The 18,893-nt window shown below is 37.6% G+C and overlaps 1 protein-coding gene across 4 annotated transcripts in view; it reads right to left on the bottom strand.

Moving 5' to 3' along the window:
- Positions 1–200: 200 nt before the first annotated feature.
- The window catches only part of LOC103988790 (protein SABRE), an 85,595-nt gene continuing 66,902 nt past the window's right edge, over positions 201–18,893 (bottom strand). For 2 of the 4 annotated variants that reach the window (XM_009407424.3, XM_009407425.3), the window contains 7 exons: positions 13,961–14,033; positions 3,104–3,205; positions 2,824–3,009; positions 2,254–2,604; positions 1,989–2,156; positions 1,376–1,763; positions 201–710 (listed from right to left, as the gene is read on the bottom strand). In XM_009407424.3, coding sequence (XP_009405699.2) covers positions 607–710; positions 1,376–1,763; positions 1,989–2,156; positions 2,254–2,604; positions 2,824–3,009; positions 3,104–3,205; positions 13,961–14,033 — 1,372 coding nt within the window. In that variant the 3' untranslated portion in view covers positions 201–606. The remainder of the gene's footprint in view (positions 711–1,375; positions 1,764–1,988; positions 2,157–2,253; positions 2,605–2,823; positions 3,010–3,103; positions 3,206–13,960; positions 14,034–18,893) is intronic. The other 2 variants (XM_065156493.1, XM_065156492.1) reach the window with 2 other exon arrangements.

Here is an 18,893-nt window from a genome sequence, read left to right as displayed (position 1 = left end):
TACTTCCCACCTTATGATAGCTAAATTAAAAAAAAAAAAAACTAGGATCATAAGTCTGGACATGCAATCATTTGGACAATATGAAGAAACAGAGAACACAGATCCTCGAACTTATGATTTTCCCATTCAAAACTTACGCTAGTGGCAAAACACTATGGTTTAGAATTGTTCTGAAAATTAACTACTCATCCCACCACCTATAATGTAGAAGATTATGCTGATTGAATGGTAACAGTTATGTCTACAAAATCATGTAGTTTCTAAACACTGTCTACTTCTATACAGAAGAGGCATAAGAATACATAGGTACATAACAGAAACAAAATAATAAAACTCACTAGTATGTACAATATGAAGCTTTCTGCATCATCTCAAAGAAATTAGCATGGAAGCAGACTTCCAACCTTTGCCGAATGAAGAACATTCTGTAGCTTCCCACAAGGCCATGCAATTAATTATTGTCAGGGTCGTAGGCCACAGTTTGATTTGAACTTTAAATAACACAGCGAGTTCAAGTTCTGCCACTTTTGATCTGTTCAACCATGCTTCTGGCCAATTGCTTTACAATCTTAAGTGAAAGACAAACCAGTAGAGGGTGTGGTTGCTCTACCCATGGAAGTCCTCGTAAGAAGATGCACCAGAGGAATCACTTTGAAAAGGTGTGGTTTCTCTTGGAGTCGATGGGACTGAATCACGTTGCAGTGTCAACCCTTAAGAAGATAAAGAATCAAAAAACAAGTTAGTGAGACATCAAAGAGAGAGGCCATTCTGTGCTTGATATCCTAGAAAATAAAGAACAGAGAAAAATGCTAATAGAACTCTTCACTAATGCTAGCAAATAATGGGGACCAAAAGGATAGGGTAGTTGCTATGTGCTAAATACCAATGAAAACCAAGAATGGAAGAAAAAATGCATGAGGTTGGTAAAAGGCACTAGTGGAAAATGCTTGCAGCCCATTACTTAGGTTGTTGTGTGTGTGACAAATGAAAAAAAAAAAAGGAAAACATTTAACAGTCAAGGTATTTGTTTCAACCATTTTGTTGAGAAATCTGTTGGATCCACAACCATTTAAATTTGGCCAGCAGTGAATTATAAATGTGAACCTAGGTTACATTCGAGAATACCTAATCCCAAGGTTGATGTCATGAACACATTGTTGCATCACAGATGGAAAATGGTACCGGGGGAGAGAAAAAGAGAGGGTCTTGGGATGAGCCATCGGAAGTGATAATTCTAGCCCTCCAACAAAATCTAAAATCTAGACTACGACAAAGTATGAAATGTGGAGGTGAAGGCCTTTTTCAGGAACCATGTTTAACTTGAAAAGGTCATTTCTATAATAAACAAAATGAATGTATTGAAACATAGAACTACCTGAATTCTTTTGTCCTCTTGACCGGAACTTCTTAGTGTGCCGCCTTATAAGCTTCTTAGCTTTTGTTATGGTCAATTGTCTGGCAAATGGAGAGAACTCAACATCACTCTCGCTCCACTCACCATGATAGTCATTTTCTGCATCACCTCTCATAGTTCTCAGCACGAATGCTTTAGCTTTGCGCCGCTGAGAATTGAAAAGCCCTCTGATGGAAGTGACAAAACCATCACCAGCCCCATCACTTGGCCGCTTAAGCCAAGATATAGGGAACTGATCAGATTTTCCAGGCTGACCTCCATCACTATCACTGAAGTTAAGATCAATCTCAGGAACAGAATTCTCATGTACCTCTCGGTGGCTTTGGGCCTTATCCTTGAATTTCTTACCCTATATGAGAAAATGTTGTGACAAAGTTGAATGGTCTGATTAACATATCAAGCACAGATTATTTGAATCTAAATATTAAAAAAAATCCAAATTAGTTATACATGTGATACATGTAATTAACTAGAAGAATTACAATTAGCTAAATCTTTTCATTATGCATTGCCGCTAAATGCATCTAAAGGTATCATATGATGTTTACCACTTATTCTAGTTTACCATACTTGCCTGCATGCCAGTTACTGACTTCAGGACTCCCCAGATAATATGTTTCTTAACTCGCGAAAATAGCCTCCTCCAGGTGCCAGTAAAATCAACACGGTGAAAAGTGTCCATCAGCAGCCTCAAATCATTAACAGCAAATCTTGATCCCTCATAAGTAACGAGTAACTCAACCTGTAATGGAGTAAATCAGAAATGAGAATTAAGTAATCGACATTAGCAACAGCATACTGAATTGTCAATATTGATTTAGATGTCAGAAACAACCAACCTGGCTTATCTTGATATTATGAAATTCCATCATTTTTCGGGCTCTAGCTCTTTTTTCATCTTGAGTTTTCCCTACTCGCTTTTCCTCATGAGACAAACGACCTGATTTAACAGACTTTGAGTCTTTTGGTTTATTTCTGGATGTTTCATTAGCTGTGTGCTGATTTTCTGACATTGAGTTAAGAGGCCCACTTTTTGAGGAGACAGTCAAAGATTGAACTTGCAAAACAAGCTCATTGGCTACAGACTCTGCCACATTTTCTTCCCATGTTCTATCAAATGAAGATGTTCGCCTAAGTTCTGGATTTGAACCACATACCATATTTGCCTTTAAGCTCTGCAACTTAGAGACCTGCAAACAAATCTCCATTTAAGGAATATAATAATAATCCAACTGTGTTATTTCATAATGATGCATGTTGTGAAACTTCCAACACTTCGATTAACCAAAATTGATAATTGGTTACACATATAACACAAAGTTCAAAAGACATCATTAATAATGAAGAAGTTGAACTATGAGCATTTTTTAAAATAATAATTTCTTGTTAAAAAGTTGAGCATAAATTACCTGAGAAGAATCAGCATGAACAGCAGTGTGAGTAGACCCAACATTCGCCGACATAGCTGCAGTTGCACTCAGTCTACCTGAAGCCTCATATTCTCTTGTAGATTGGCTAGTTGAAGCTCCTTCAAGGCCACCAAAGTTTTTCCTTGGACGTCTTGAACCAGCAGTCGTGGAAACTTTCCAGACTTCCTTTATTTTTTTAATAGAAACACAGCAAACTCAAAGTAGTTTATGAGAATATCATGGACATATAATAATGAAAAATTTACAAACTATGACTAACCTGCCGTCTTTGTGAATCTTGTTCTTCTTCTGGGAAAAAGTAATCCCACATCATTCTGTACATAGTTTCAGTTAAATAAATCTTCAATGGATAGATCTCCACCTACAATGATTATTTGTTAATAGAACAGTATATAGTGTTAAATATTATATAAATCCAAGAAAAGACAATAATTAACTCTTTTTTCTAGAGATTAAACTGTTAAAAATGTGAAACCACAGCATTAAAATGAGTTATATTCTCACATAGAGCAAGCAGAAAGCAATCATACAAGTAACTTGAACACTACAAAGCAAAAGATGTACATGCAAGTATAAACATGATGCTTAAAGCTTATATAACAAAAGAAGTTTACGGACAAAATTCACGCAAGAAGCAATCAACACAGAAGTCATTCTAAGAAGTGGAGTACAAAGCATGGAATTCAAGTTCATCTGGTTCGGGCTCAGCATGGAATACAATTTACCCATCCGAACCTAAACCGAGTCATGGAGCAGCCCCATTTTGGGCAGTCCAGTCTGGTCTGCGTAATTAAAAAAGAAAATGTCAAAACCATCTAGAGATCGCGAGTCCTCTTCTTTGTACACGCAGAGTGCGCGAGCCCTTTTCACTGTACATGCGGGCGTGCTGCTGCCCACTGATTCGGCACCCATCGTGTGCCGCCGACCTTGGGTATGCTTTCTCCTCTCCTCCTCTTCCTGTACCTCACTGTTTCCTCTTCTTCCTTCCTCTTTCTCCTCCACAGCCTCCTCTTCCTCCTCATCTTTCTCCTCCATTGCCTAGTCCTATTCTTCCTCCAGCACCTCCTCCATTGCCTCCTCTTCTCCCTTGCTCCTCGCTCTTCCTCCTTCCTCCTCTTCCTCAACCATCTTCTCTTCTTCCTTCCTCTTCCTCCACCTCCTCTTCTTCCTCTTCCTCCTCTTTCCCCACACCCTCTTTTTCTGTCATCTTTAGTACATACCGGTGTATCATGTGTTGGTATACTAGTGTACCAGTTTGGCCAGGAATCAGTAGAGTATGAAATTGCATTCGTTGGTACAAAGTGAAGGGATGATCAGTTCATAGTCAGTTCAACTGAATGGATATGAGTAGCAAGTATCAACTTAATTTTATAAGTCATGTGCAATTCTTTACATGCATATAGAAGATTCACAGTGTAACTATATTTTATGACTATTTTGGTTATGGTCTTAGTAACTATAACTTGATAATCTTAAGTATGGTATATATATACGCATTAACTGTTTCACATTCACAAAAAAATATATATATGTTACCAAAAAAGGAATGACTCTTTGCTTCGCATCTTATGAACCATGATGCTTCCTCTGTTCGAGTAGGATCCAAAGCACTCACCAAAATGCTGATCTAAAGTGAAGGTTATCTGCAATGGATTTTTTTAATTCTTGAAGGTTATTATCATTGGTTGTTGTAGTAGAATATGGCATTTGAGTTCATAGGATGGGACTTAGCAAGCACATGCAGATATGGCACCACTGTGAGTTTGGGTCATAGCAGCAGCTGCAAGCTCAAGCTATGTAACCATATATTGACTTTGGTTAAGATTTAGGTCCATAGGAACAGTTTATGACACGGGAGTGTCTAATTTGCTACAATCTGCTCATATGGACCATACTGATAATTTGATATTTTTTTCAGCCAACAATATTGCTACATAATCTTCAACTCAGCCTATTCAGATAAGACAGCTCATCAGCATATTCCCTGCACAAAGGAATACATTAGTGGAGTTGGTTGACAGTTGTAAAGCTGTATCATGGTGCTTTTCTTCATGGCTAAGGAATACATTAATGGAGTTGGTTGGCAACTGTAAAGTACTTAATTTCGAAATTTCCTATGCATGAAGGGTTGTTTCATGCACTAGTATTTATTTTGGGATTTAGGGCTTAGAAAGTTTTTAGAAAACTGAGGATATTGGCAGAAGCTCTCTTGGAGTGCTCTTTTGAACTCTATATCTCTTGGATGCGTCCTTAAGTGGTGAGTCTTTCGCTTTCAGTTCTGTATCCTTGTTTATTATCATTAGGGTGGTGATCTTCTGTATCCCTTTTGATTTTTAAACTTGGTGGTGAGCTATATATCGTTTTATCGAAGTTTCTTCAAAAGTGCGTTCCTTGCCTTTTGTGACATTTTCTATCTGAACAACTGTTATATCGGTGTTCTTTCGAAATCCATTCTGCATTTTTTACCCTTCCCGGTATCAGTTTGGTATCAGAGCTAAAGGCTAGAGATCATGGCAAGGCGGAATGGAAAAGATGTAATTGGTGAAGGTAGCGATCACGAAGATGACGCTGAGTCGTTGAGGCTGCAGCTACGAAAATTGCTGCGTAGCCTACAAGAAAAAAATGAGATAATCGACGAACTTCAAAGTAGACATAACCAACATGAAAATGAAGCTCGAGAGTTTACTTCTGATGATGATACACCTCTTCCAAGGGAGTCGAGAAGATGTCGGAGAAGAATTGAAGTCCAAGACGAGTGGCAGAATAAATATAACCCCAGATTTGATATTCCAGAATTTGAAGGTAAAATAAATGTTGATGACTTTATCGATTGGCTTAATACAGTAGAAAGAATTTTCGATTTTCATGAACCACCAGAACAAAAGAAGGTCAAACTTGTGGCACTCAAACTCAGGCGGAATGCATCTTTTTGGTGGGAAAATCTGAAGAAACAAAGAGAACGTGAGGGGAAGAGTAAGATCGTTACATGGGAGAAAATGAAAAGGGAGCTAAAGAGAAAATATTTACCTCATAATTATAGACGAGATCTTTCTCAAAATACATGATTTCAAGCAAAAAGATCTTAGTGTGGAGGAGTATACTGCAGAATTTGATAATTTGATGTTAAAAGGAGAACTTGTGGAACCGGAAGAACAAACAATTGCAAGATACTTGGGAGGTTTGAAGTATGAGATTGCTAAAGTTGTTCAGCTACAGCCATATTGGTCTTTGAATGATGTGAGCAAGCTGGCATTAAAAGTTGAAAAGCAACAGAAGTTTGAAAAGAGTTTTCGGTATGGCTCAAAAGAAGGCTGCACAAAAGGAGGAAGTTCCAAGCCTACTGTCCAAAGCAAGGTGATATCGAAGGTGCAAGAAAAGAGTGAAGAGTTTGCTGGCAACAAAAAAATACCTAATTCATCTACCCCAAGTGGCCAAAAATGCTTCAAATGTCATGGTTTTGGGCATATTGCTTCGGATTGTCCAAATAGGAGGATTGTAACTTTGGTTGAAGATCATAGTGATGGAGGAGAAGATGAAGCTGACGACGAACCAAAATACGATGATGATGAGGAAGAGATTACTTATGCTGATCATGGTTTGTCTATTGTACTGCAACGTAGTTTACAAGTGTCATATGTGGCCGACGATGAAAGTTGGGTGAGAAAAAATGTGTTTCACACTAAATGCACTTCTCTTGGCAAAGTATGCTTGGTAATAATCGACAGCGGCAGCTTTGAGAATGTGGTATCTTTGGAGATGGTACAGAAGCTAAAGTTGGACACCATCCCTCATCCGCATCCATACCAGTTATGTTGGCTGCAAAAAGGAAATGACATCAATGTAACTAAAAGATGTTTAGTTTCATTTTCTATTGGCAAGTATTATAAAGATGAAGTATGGTGTGATGTTGCTCCTATGGATGCTTGTCATTTGCTGTTGGGAAGACCTTGGCATTATGATAGAAGGGTGTTGTATGACGGCTATAAACATACTTATTCTTTTAAGGTGAATGAAAAGAAGATTATTTTAGCTCCATTACAACCATCTGAAATCACTGCACCAAAGAAGAAAGTTAACGCTTTTATGTCGTATGGTGAATGCAAAGGTGAATTAGACAAGGGTGGTCATGTTATGGCTTTACTAGTAGTAGAAGAAAATGAACAACACAAGGAGACACCCGTAATCATGAAACAAATGTTGGAAGAGTTAGAAGATGTTATCCCAAAAGAGATTCCACATGGCCTTCCACCCTTGAGAGATATCCAGCATCACATTGATCTTATTCCGGGGGCTATTCTACCTAATAAGGCAGCATATAGAATGAGTCCCAAGGAGCATGAAGAACTTCAAAGGCAAGTTGATGAATTGGTTAAAAAAGGGTTAATCCGGGAGAGCATGAGTCCTTGTGCGGTTCCTGCCTTGTTAGTGCCTAAGAAGGATGGTTCTTGGAGAATGTGCGTGGACAGTCGCACCATCAACAAAATCACAGTGGACTATCGCTTTCCTATTCCAAGGTTAGATGATTTACTTGATCAATTGTGCGGTGCTTGTATTTTCTCAAAAATTGATTTGAGGAGTGGCTATCACCAAATAAGAATGAGGCCCGGAGATGAGTGGAAAACAGCATTTAAAACTAGAGAAGGTTTATATGAATGGTTGGTTATGCCATTTGGGCTATCTAATGCTCCTAGCACCTTCATGAGATTTATGAATCACATACTTAAGTCATGCATTGGAATATTTGTTGTAGTTTATTTTGATGATATATTGGTATACAACAAGAGTGAAGAGGAGCATATGAGTCATCTGAAAGAGATCTTTCTTATTTTGAGGCAGCAAAAACTTTATGCTAATCTAAAGAAATGTGATTTCTTTACTTCTAGTGTGGTGTTTATGGGGTATGTTGTTTCAAAAGATGGAATCATGATGGATCAAAGTAAGGTTGAAGCTATTCTCAATTGGCCAACACCTGCTTCGTTGCATGATGTGAGGAGTTTCCATGGCTTAACTTCATTTTACAGAAGATTTATCAAGGGTTTTAGCTCTATTGTCGCTCCAATCACCGAATGTTTGAAATGTGATAAATTCAAATGGACTAGTGAGGCTAACGATGCTTTTGAGCTTTTGAAAAGAAAGGTTACCGAAGCTCCTATCTTAGTTCTACCGAATTTTGACAATGTGTTTGAAGTTGAATGTGATGCATCTAATGTGGGAATTGGTGCTGTTTTGAGTCAAGACGGAAAGCCCATTGCATTTTTTAGTGAAAAACTGAATGATACGAGAAAGAAATACTCTACTTATGATAAGGAGTTTTATACGATTTATCGAGCTTTGTCTCATTGGAGTCAATATCTTCTTACCAAGCCATTTGTTCTGTATTCTGATCATGAGGCATTAAAGTTCATTAATCACCAGCACAAGCTAAACAAGAGGCATGCAGCTTGGGTGGAGTTTTTACAATCTTACAACTTTACAATCAAGCACAAATCTGGTGTTCAAAATGTAGTTGCTGACGCATTGAGCAGAAAGCATTCTTTATTATCAGCAATGGAAGTCAAAGTGGTTGGATTTGAAACATTCAAAGATCTATATGAAAATGATGTGGATTTTGGCTCGATATGGCAGAATTGTAAATCAGGTTCCTTTCAACAATTTTTTATCGTTGATGGATTTCTTTTTCGAGCTAATGCTTTATGTGTTCCATCTTGTTTTTTGAGACAAGTAATTCTAACTGAAGCTCATGGTGGTGTTTTGGGAGGACATTTCGGTAGGGATAAGACTCTGGCTCTTGTTCAATCAAATTTCTATTGGCCTAAGATGTTCAGAGATGTGGAAAGACATGTAAAGCAATGTCGAGTATGTCATTTGGCAAAAACAAGAAGTCAAAATTCTGGTTTGTACACTCCATTACCAGTGCCAAATGCTCCATGGGAGGATGTGAGTCTTGATTTCGTTTTGGGACTGCCAAGAACTCAAAGGAACAAGGATTCTATCATGGTTGTTGTTGACAGATTTTCAAAAATGTCTCACTTTGTTCCATGCAATAAATCAAATGATGCATCTCATATTGCTGATTTATATTTTAAGGAGATTGTTAAATTGCATGGTATTCCAAGAACTATGGTGTCTGATCGAGATTCAAAATTTGTTAGTCATTTTTGGAGAACTCTTTGGAGGAAGCTGGGTACTTCTTTGAATTTCAGCAGCTCGCATCATCCACAAACCGATGGGCAAACTGAGGTAACAAATCGAAGCTTGGGAAATTTGCTTAGAAGCTATGTTGGCAAGAATATTAAGCAATGGGATGTCATTCTTCCACAAATTGAGTTTGCCTACAATCGTTCTATGCATCATAGTATTGGTAAGAGTCCTTTTGAGGTAGTTTATGGTGCTAATCCTGCTGGTCCTTTGGACTTAATCCCTCATTCTACAACAAAGCAATTTAGTGGAGATGCTGATGAAAGAGCTAAGCAGATAAAGAAGCTACATGTGGGTGTGAAAGCAACCATTGAGAAACAAAATGAGAGGTACATGCAAGCTGCTAACAAACACAGAAAACTTGTGGAGTTTAATACAGGTGATTTGGTATGGATTCATCTAAGGAAGGAGAGGTTTCCGCCGGGAAAATTTGGAAAACTAAAACCTAAGGCTGATGGTCCATTTAAGGTGCTTAAGAGAATTGGCAAAAATGCTTATGAGATTGAGCTACCTAATGATTACGGAGTATCCCCAACATTTAATGTGTCTGATTTAAGTCCTTTTTATAATCATGATGACGAAACAAACAAGAACTTGAGGACAAGTCTTTTTCAACCAGGGGAGATTGACACGGGAGTGTCTAATTTGCTACAATCTGCTCATATGGACCATACTGATAATTTGATATTTTTTTCAGCCAACAATATTGCTACATAATCTTCAACTCAGCCTACTCAGATAAGACAGCTCATCAGCATATTCCCTGCACAAAGGAATACATTAGTGGAGTTGGTTGGCAGTTGTAAAGCTGTATCATGGTGCTTTTCTTCATGGCTAAGGAATACATTAATGGAGTTGGTTGGCAGCTGTAAAGTACTTAATTTCGAAATTTCCTATGCATGAAGGGTTGTTTCATGCACTAGTATTTATTTTGGGATTTAGGGCTTAGAAAGTTTTTAGAAAACTGAGGATATTGGCAGAAGCTCTCTTGGAGTGCTCTTTTGAACTCTGTATCTCTTGGATGCGTCCTTGAGTGATGAGTCTTTCGCTTTCAGTTCTGTATCCTTGTTTATTATCATTAGGGTGGTGATCTTCTGTATCCCTTTTGATTTTTAAACTTGGTGGTGAGCTATATATCGTTTTATCGAAGTTTCTTCAAAAGTGCGTTCCTTGCCTTTTGTGACATTTTCTATCTGAACAACTGTTATATCGGTGTTCTTTCGAAATCCATTCTGCATTTTTTACCCTTCCCGGTATCAGTTTAGCCCAATCACCTCATTACAAAACACAGTTTTTCTACAATGCTCAGTCCTACAAAAATGAAGAGGAAAGGCTTTCAACATCCTCCACTTGGATAGGATACCTACTTATGCTCCATTTTTATCATTGATGGGATGGTATTGTATCACTTGATTAAGGCTGATACTAAATTAAGGAGGAAGAAAGATATCAAATAAGGGAGTGAAATGTTTGCTGCTATTCAACCAATGATTTAAAAAGCGCTAGGCGCCAAGGTCCAAAAACGCCCGAGGCGCTAGGCGCTCGCCCGAACGAAGCAAGGCGATAAAATATAAAAATATATAATATAATTAATATAATTATTTAAATAAAAAATATACTATTAAATTAAGAAAATCGAGTACAAAATCACAATGTCATATTAATAAAAAGTCTCAAAAATCAAAACAATAAAATTTTACATCAAATCTATTGAGTTGCTCTGTACACTTGTCATTTATTCTGAAACCTAACAATAATTTTAAATAAATAAAAATTAATAGTATTAAAATCAAAATAATATATTATTAATCTAAAAAATAAAAATACTATTATTAGTATACAGTTAGCAGTAGACTATTAATATACTGTTAACAGTATAGTGAGAAGAGTGTGAGAAGACCGAGGCTGCTAAGGCAACGACAGCGGTAGTGGGAGCGGGAGCGGCGAGCGATAGCGGGAGCGGGAGCGGGAGTGGGAGTAGGAGTGGGAGCGGGAGCTGCGAGCGGCAGCGGGAGTGGGAGTGGGAGCGGGAGCTACGAGCGACGATTGTGGCAGCGGCGAGTAGCGACAATGGCAGCGGCAGCGGCAGCAGAGAGCAACGACAATGGAGAAGAAATATCGACGACAAAATCGCGAGTGTTAGGGTTGGGGAAGTTGGGGAAATCGTGAGAGGGAGCCTATCGGTGATTTCGTTGGTTCGATTGAACCAACTAAAGCACCGAAAACCGAACTAGACGTAAAACACTGGTTCGGTCGCCTGGTTTAACCCGGGCGCTCGCCCGAAGCGCCCGGCGTCTGGGCTCGGGCGAGCGCCTAGGCGGCGCCTCGTTGAAGCGAGGCACTCGGGCCTCGCCTCGCCTCGCCCGAGCGCCTATTGAAATCACTGTGTTCAACAATATTATCCAGCAATCAATTTCAGCTAAAAGGCTATACTAGTATCTCAGTTTTCCATTATTCCAGTATTGTCCTTTTAATAAGTTATTCACCTGCTTGGTTTTAGCAATCATCTGGCCTTTGCTTTCCACAATTTGTATGTTTTCTCCTCTCCATTTTCTTCCCAACTCATGCATTCAAAGCATTGAATATTGTGGAAAGAAAATATATGGATTAATCTTTGAGACAACAACTGGTTGGCATGTGCCATAACTGAATTTAAGTTTGAGGCCCAAATCAGACTCATTGCACCCACAATGATGCATGACTGTAGGAGCAGACAGTAGGCAAGATATTAGCAGAGAAAGGTTTTATAATGCATCAAGGCATTATACTTTAAAATGTATTTCAACCAGTTTTGGTTGAAACCAGTAGAGTTCGACCAAACTAGGCTAATTCTAGAATTTCAACTGGTTTCAACTGCAACCAGATACATTCCTTAGTCAAAATCAAGCACTTCATGTACCAGACTCTGGTCAGCCACCTGGTACAGGTTATATTATAAACTAAAAGCATGTGTACTTGTTTTATGTCAGAAGAATGGAGTTGAAGTTTTTTCTTTTATCAATGCTTAGATCATGGGTTTTAATACCGCCAGATACAGTTTGATTCGGGTAATATTTATTGATTCGATAGTCTACCAATATGTTCAAGTCTGGTACTACGAGTACTACCCTGTATGGGCCTTGTACTGGGCTTCCTGCTTGGTATATATACCTGGTAAGGGTCTATGCCAAGCAGCAAGCATACCAACCTTGATGAGACTACGAACTAGTCATTAAGGCTTGTTGGGTGGCTATCAGCAGCCCCCACAAGTCCCTTTCTTCTCCTCACAGTCTCACTGCCTCTCTCACTCTCATTCTCTTTGAAATTTCTCTGAAAAATCATCTAATTTTCTCTCAACTCCCTTACAAACTATTGGAAGATCATTTGGGGTGGTTGATTTGCACTAGAAGAAGATTGAATCTCAAGAATTTGATAAAATTCTCTTCAAATCAATATAAATCCAAGCCAAACTCTAAGATGGTTTCATGCAATCAGGTTAAGGTTTATGATTATTTTTCAATATGTATCATAGACTAGGGCTAGATGTTCAAAATTGAAGCCTAGATTCTTGTAGATCACAAATGAGCAACCTTGAATTGCAAAATGGTTTGAACTCTGAAGAGGGATACCTATGCAGATGAAGATATTCTTTTCTAACATCCACCTGTCATCTACGAATACCAATGACAGTCAACCAAACATAATTGAAAAGTGCAATTATCAATGCAGGCAAACCAAAGAATTATTTTCCATTTGTAAATGCAAAATCTGTGGTTGCAAATGACACTAGTTATGAGAAATGGAAAAACCTTTTAACATATTTATATGAATTCTACAAATTCAATTGTTTATATCTGATTAACCAACGACTACATTTGTTTGACAAAATGGCATATTTAAAGAAGATCTGTAACAAAAAAATATTGAAAATTTTGATAAAAATATGCTAATAAATATTATTAGGACTTCTTACAAGCTTCTTATGCTATTTCATTAACATAATTGTAAAATTCTAGTCAAGAACCTATTGGCGCAAAACAATAGAAAAGAAAAATTAATTTACTCAGCTAATCCTTTAAGAACAGAACCAGCATATGGATTCATAATATAATGCCAATGGTCACACAAAAATTAATAAAACAATTAAAGAACTAGCTATATTTGATGGGATGAATTTTGGGCAATTGCAAAACAACAGATATAAAAAATATCAGTGTCACTCTAATGAAAATGTTAGGATTAATGTTTGCCGGTATATAACTTATAAAACATAAAGCATTTACATTCTAGAACACCTAGGGAAAACTTTATCTTGAAGATAAAATGAGAACTTGTTGAAGGTGGTGAAAGTATGTTCAAAGGAATGGTGGTGCAAGGAAAGGTATAGAATGACGTTAAAGAAATATTGATCCTACTTTGAAGTGTAATTTTACCCTCAGTAGGGCTCAAATGTGAAAAGATCCTCTATAGCTGAAACCAAATAGTTGAGACAGAATTTTAAAGATGCTCTATAGTTGAAACCAAATAGTTGAGACCAAGAATTTAAGTTTTGGCCTGAATGCCAAAACATGTATGTTGATATGAGCTAGTTAATACTATAGATAGACCTAATTTTGACCACTTTTGGAAACAATGTGAGGGATGGAACGAAAATGATGGTAGTGATGTCTGACAAAATTGCGAGAAGCAATTGTAGTGGATGAGAATGAAGAGAGGAAAGATAAATGGTGGTGGCCAAAACAATGGACGTGCTTGTAATGAAGTATGTGAGTGCTCGGCTGAAAGGAAGAGATGAAATGGTGCATTAACCTAAACAAGTCAAGAAGGGCATGAAAGTGATATACAGGAATGGGATGTGCATCTTCTGCATCATACATAATTCCTCTATTGGCAATAAGGTCAAATATGCTTAAGCATCTACAAACTATACAAGTGTAACCTGGAAAAGTTCAAGAGGTGAATTTCCATCCTTTGGAGCACCTTGCTTGGCATCCACTCGAAGCATTACATTTCTGCATTGACATTTTGGTACTTGGATATCAGTGGAATAGATAAAAGAAAGTTTTCTTTGTTTTCCATAATTAAATAACATTCAACTTATATAAGGGACCAAAATAAGTTGAAAGAATCATGGTCATAATTGTGTCAAAGAAACAAAAGATATCATATATTATTATCTTAAGAATACACTAACATCTCTATGTACATACTTGTGAAAAAGATATCATTAGAAAATGAAGATTCTGTATTTTTTTTAACGATTTAACACAGCAGAACGCAATCATAGTAGATAATAATTCATTAAAGTTTAAGTTACTGTTCTCACAAATTCGCTAGTTTAGAAATTATTATAATGAAGCATGACACATAATTGCAGAAGAAAGCAATATGCTATCTTTTTCAATATTCATTATCATGTATGCCAATGAGTATCTAAAAAATGTACACAAGAAAATACTATTGGAACTAGATAGAAAAAAATTAGTTATGATTTTTCAATAATAAGAATTTCTAATTACAGTGAAATGTGACATAGAATAGAAGCAGAATTATTGTTTTCTTCTTTATTGTTGATGGTTATGTATGCTTTTTGGTGATACCAGAGAGCTGAAATAGCTGCAAATGATGGTAAAATCTGCTTGGACTTAGACTTGTTGCCAAACAATAATATCTACCGAATCCTTGATTCTGAAAGAGGAAGACAGCAGGATCAGGATTAAGATGCCCGACATAACTGACAGGTCACTCAACAAAACATGTAATGAAAGTGAAAAACCAATTAATCAATTAAACAAAACACTATTATATGGTTCTTTGTCTTCCTTGAACTTTTAGATTTCTAATGAAATAAAAAAATTGAGTTGCTCATTATAATTTTTAGGATTGTGGCCGTGGATTTCACTTTCGGCCAGTTAACATTTGGTATTTACTAGTCTGGGTGTGAATCAAGATGCAGATTGCTCTATTTTGGGCCGTTCGATTTTTCTTTTTGCAGATGTATGTGTGGGTTTTCTCTTATAAAAGGGCCTGAGACAAATATTTAGGGCTTGATTTTTTATTTTAAAAGGATTGATTTGGATGCTTTTCCCTTTCTCCCACTTCGCAATGCTGCACGATTGTCACTACACGTTCTCCCTCTTGTTGTCACATGGTTGTTGCTCACTGCTTGTCACCCACCAGCAACCGACAACCTCCGCCACATCTCTAGTATTTCTCTTTCTCCTCTTCTCCTTCTCTTCCATTTTGCCTCCTCCCTGAGCCTCATCTCAAGTATTTCTGTCTCCTCTTATTCTCCTTCTCATCCTCATCCTCTTCTACCCCCCACTCGGCGATGGCCTTCACCTCATCCCTAGTATTTCTCTTAAATACTTCTTCCTTCACCCTTTTTTATCCTTCCTCCATCTCCCTCCCCCTTCCCTTATAAAAATAGTATCATGGTACATGCCGGTGTACCATGTGCTGGTAGATCAGCATTAACCAGATCCGGGTCTAGTACATGAAATTTCATTCCTTGCTTGTTGAATGTATTGTTATCTGGTTGTGGCAAACATGGTTCCCCTTACCAGTCCGTACCAGTGTACCGACTAGTTGTCGGTATGGTGTGTATCGAGCTATACCAAGCTGTACCGAGCATACCGACATACGATATATGGAGACATATTGATGTACCGCTTGTATCAGTCCCCTATCGGACCGGTACATACCACGTATATTGAACGGTACGGTGAACCTTGGTGGCTAGTATATATAGAGTACACAGTTTTTAAAACCTCGTAACAAACAAGGCAAATCAAAAAAGTTTACAAGTGAAAGAAAAACACTTCCACAGATTTTGAGATACAAAATTGGTGTCTTGTAAATTAGTGTAGCACTAGTTAGATATAATTAAGAATTTTCTAAGGTAGATTGCATGCCATAGATCAATCAAAACTTTTTGGTACATTAACAAGGTAAGTTAATCTAAGTTGAAGGCTTCAAAGTCAACACAAAATGATCGAAGAAATGGCAAAAAAGCATGTCCTTAAAGACACAATTATTAGATGTCATGAGCAAGGTTCACAATACTGTACCATACCGGTGTTTTGACCTGGGTTCGGTACCGGTACGGTACGGTATACCGAGCGGTATACTTAGGTGTGCCGAGTACTGTAGCTCTGCTACAGTGCTACAGTGCACTCGGACCGATAACAGGCGGTCCGCGTACCGGCAACCTGTCGGACCGGTACGTACCGCCCGTACCGAGCGGTACAGTTCGGTACTGCAGACCATGGCCATGAGAATAGTTTCACACGTGAACCCTACACGAATACTGCATTAATCTAAAGTAGAGTCACATTGAGGACCCTGAACCATCTTGGTGGTAGGAGCAAGATCTAAAATTGGTATTATCATATTCAAGGTATGCAATTTCGAATAATACCGTCCAGTATGGGCGGTACGTACCAGTCCATCAGCTGACCGATACACAAACCACCCGTTACCGGATGGAACGAAATATATATATATATATATATATATATATATATATGTAAAAGGCGACGTCGCATCGCCTTTTTCAGTGGCATCGCCAAGGCGACGTGACGTCACCTTTTATAATAATATTTATATATAAATATATATAATCTTTTATATATATATATATATATATATATATATATATATATATATATATATATATATATATATATATACGAGGCAACATCACTTCGGCGACGTTGTCGAATTATATATATATATATATATACCAAGAGGTATACCGAACAGTATACCGCTTGGTATACAATATCGTACCGTACCGAGCGAATGTTGAAACTCCGGTACGGTACGATATTGCATACCTTGATCATATTCTACATCAAATTTATTATTATTAGAAATTACGTCTTGTTAATGTATACATTTATTATTTAGAATGTATATACAATATGTGGTCCTTATATAATATGCTTTTTGCATAATTACTTATTGTTTTTTAGACTGAAACCACTTCGAATTTATATAATTTGACTGTCTAAATAAAAAAGGTTAGAAACAACCCTAAACTAGGTATTTTTCGGATTCTGACGGGCTCAGGTCACTCGAAACTGGTGCCACAGCATACACTGATGTACCATGTGTTAGTATATGCTGGGTTGGATTGGACCAATACTGGTGTTATACCAGTATTGGTATGGGCCATACAACCAAGCAAGGTCACCATACCAAGCTTCTCAGGAAGCATACTAGTATAGAAAAATACAAAGTGGTGAGCCTAATCAGAACCTTTTTTCTTTAACTTATGATAGTTGTCATAGTTTTCTCTTTGTTCTTTCGTTCTTTCTGCAACTCTCTGTCTCTTTGTCCTATTCCATCTTGTCTGAGTCATTACCTCCTTCCTGTATGCATCCTCATCCTCATCCACAACCTCTCTTCCTCCTCTGTCTCTTCCTCCTCCACCTCATCCACCACCTCATATCTCTCTCTTTGTTTCATCTGGTTTTGATACAATATGCCCCAAGATTTCTTGGCTATATATGGTTGGAAACAAGGTTTGAAAGGCATCACATGAGCTGTTCCTCTCTTCCTCACATATGTGCTTCCTCCTCCCCTCCTATTCCACCTCATCCTTCTCCCAGCTACATTATTGTAGCCACCTCCACTCCACCACGTTGCCGCTACCACCTCCTCATCCTGTACTTCCTCCGATCTTTATGCCTCCTCCACCGCTACCTCCTCATCTTCATCCTCTTCCTCCTCTCCTGTTCTATCGCTTTCTTTTTAAAACTATAGGATAGGAATAAAATTTAAGACTGAAAACACCAATAGAATCTAAGATTTTAGACCAACAAGAATGTGGCAAGTATATAAAGGACAACTCTCGTAATATATAGCAGAAGAATGAGCTCAATTAGTTTTGAAGGCTGTAAAACTTCAAATTGTAAAAGATTTTCAATAGATCAAGTATTCAATGGGATGAGGAGATCGAAAAATAAATAAGGAAAATATGAATATGAAACTATTGCAAAAAGATAAAAAAATGAAGATATATCATGTTGTGTGCTGGTGCCCTTTAGGTTGTTCTAGTGTCTGGAAAAGTGTTGGAATAAACATACAATTGTCCAAGACGAGCATGATTAGATATATGTACGGCACCAAGGAAATTGATTGTACCAGTCAATACAGTTTGGTACTTACCAATCTGGTGAAGCGTAGGTATGTACCAGTCTGACAAGAACCAATACTAGACCATAGAGACCAATTGGATCAATATTTTTTATTGTTTGTTCTGGTGGTACCATGTGTAAACCTGGTATTCGACTGGTTTTTGAAACTGGAGTTGGAACAAGATTTAAATTTTTGTTTCATGCCATCAGAAACAATAAAAAAGTAATTCCATTCACAAGAAACTGAGATATAATATTTCGGGACACTCTGAACATACTCATATAACTAAGCTAAATGTTGTGAAAACATAAACCCTAAAAAAACATTACAATGAAAATATGATAAAATAGAGATCAGTCTGTGCAGGTAAACAATGTCTCCAGGTCATTGTGTTTTGAAGCATCTTGGTCTTGACATGAGAATAGCCAACCTTAGAGTGACAAAGGACCTTTAGGACCCTTCTTATTGGATGATTGGATCTAACTTAGCAAACCAGTTGACCATTTGATTGCAAAAAGAATTCCTGAACAAGCTCTTCTTCAAAGACAATTTGACATTTATGTCAGTCTGATGACAATAAGCACCATTAGAGTTCCCTTCACTATCATGCTGAATATATAAAGGGTAACCTAGATTAGCAGTCATCATTGACAGAAACACCTACCCACCTCAATAGGACCATGAGCATTGCACATAACTGATATGTTTGTATCTTGTCAAGTTCTATA

Source organism: Musa acuminata, chromosome BXJ3-6 (genome assembly GCF_036884655.1).
Source record: "Musa acuminata AAA Group cultivar baxijiao chromosome BXJ3-6, Cavendish_Baxijiao_AAA, whole genome shotgun sequence".
In the NCBI taxonomy this organism is placed as follows: Eukaryota; Viridiplantae; Streptophyta; class Magnoliopsida; order Zingiberales; family Musaceae; genus Musa; species Musa acuminata.
Note: the sequence above shows the minus strand (reverse complement) of the source record. Positions and strands in the feature narration are given on the sequence as shown.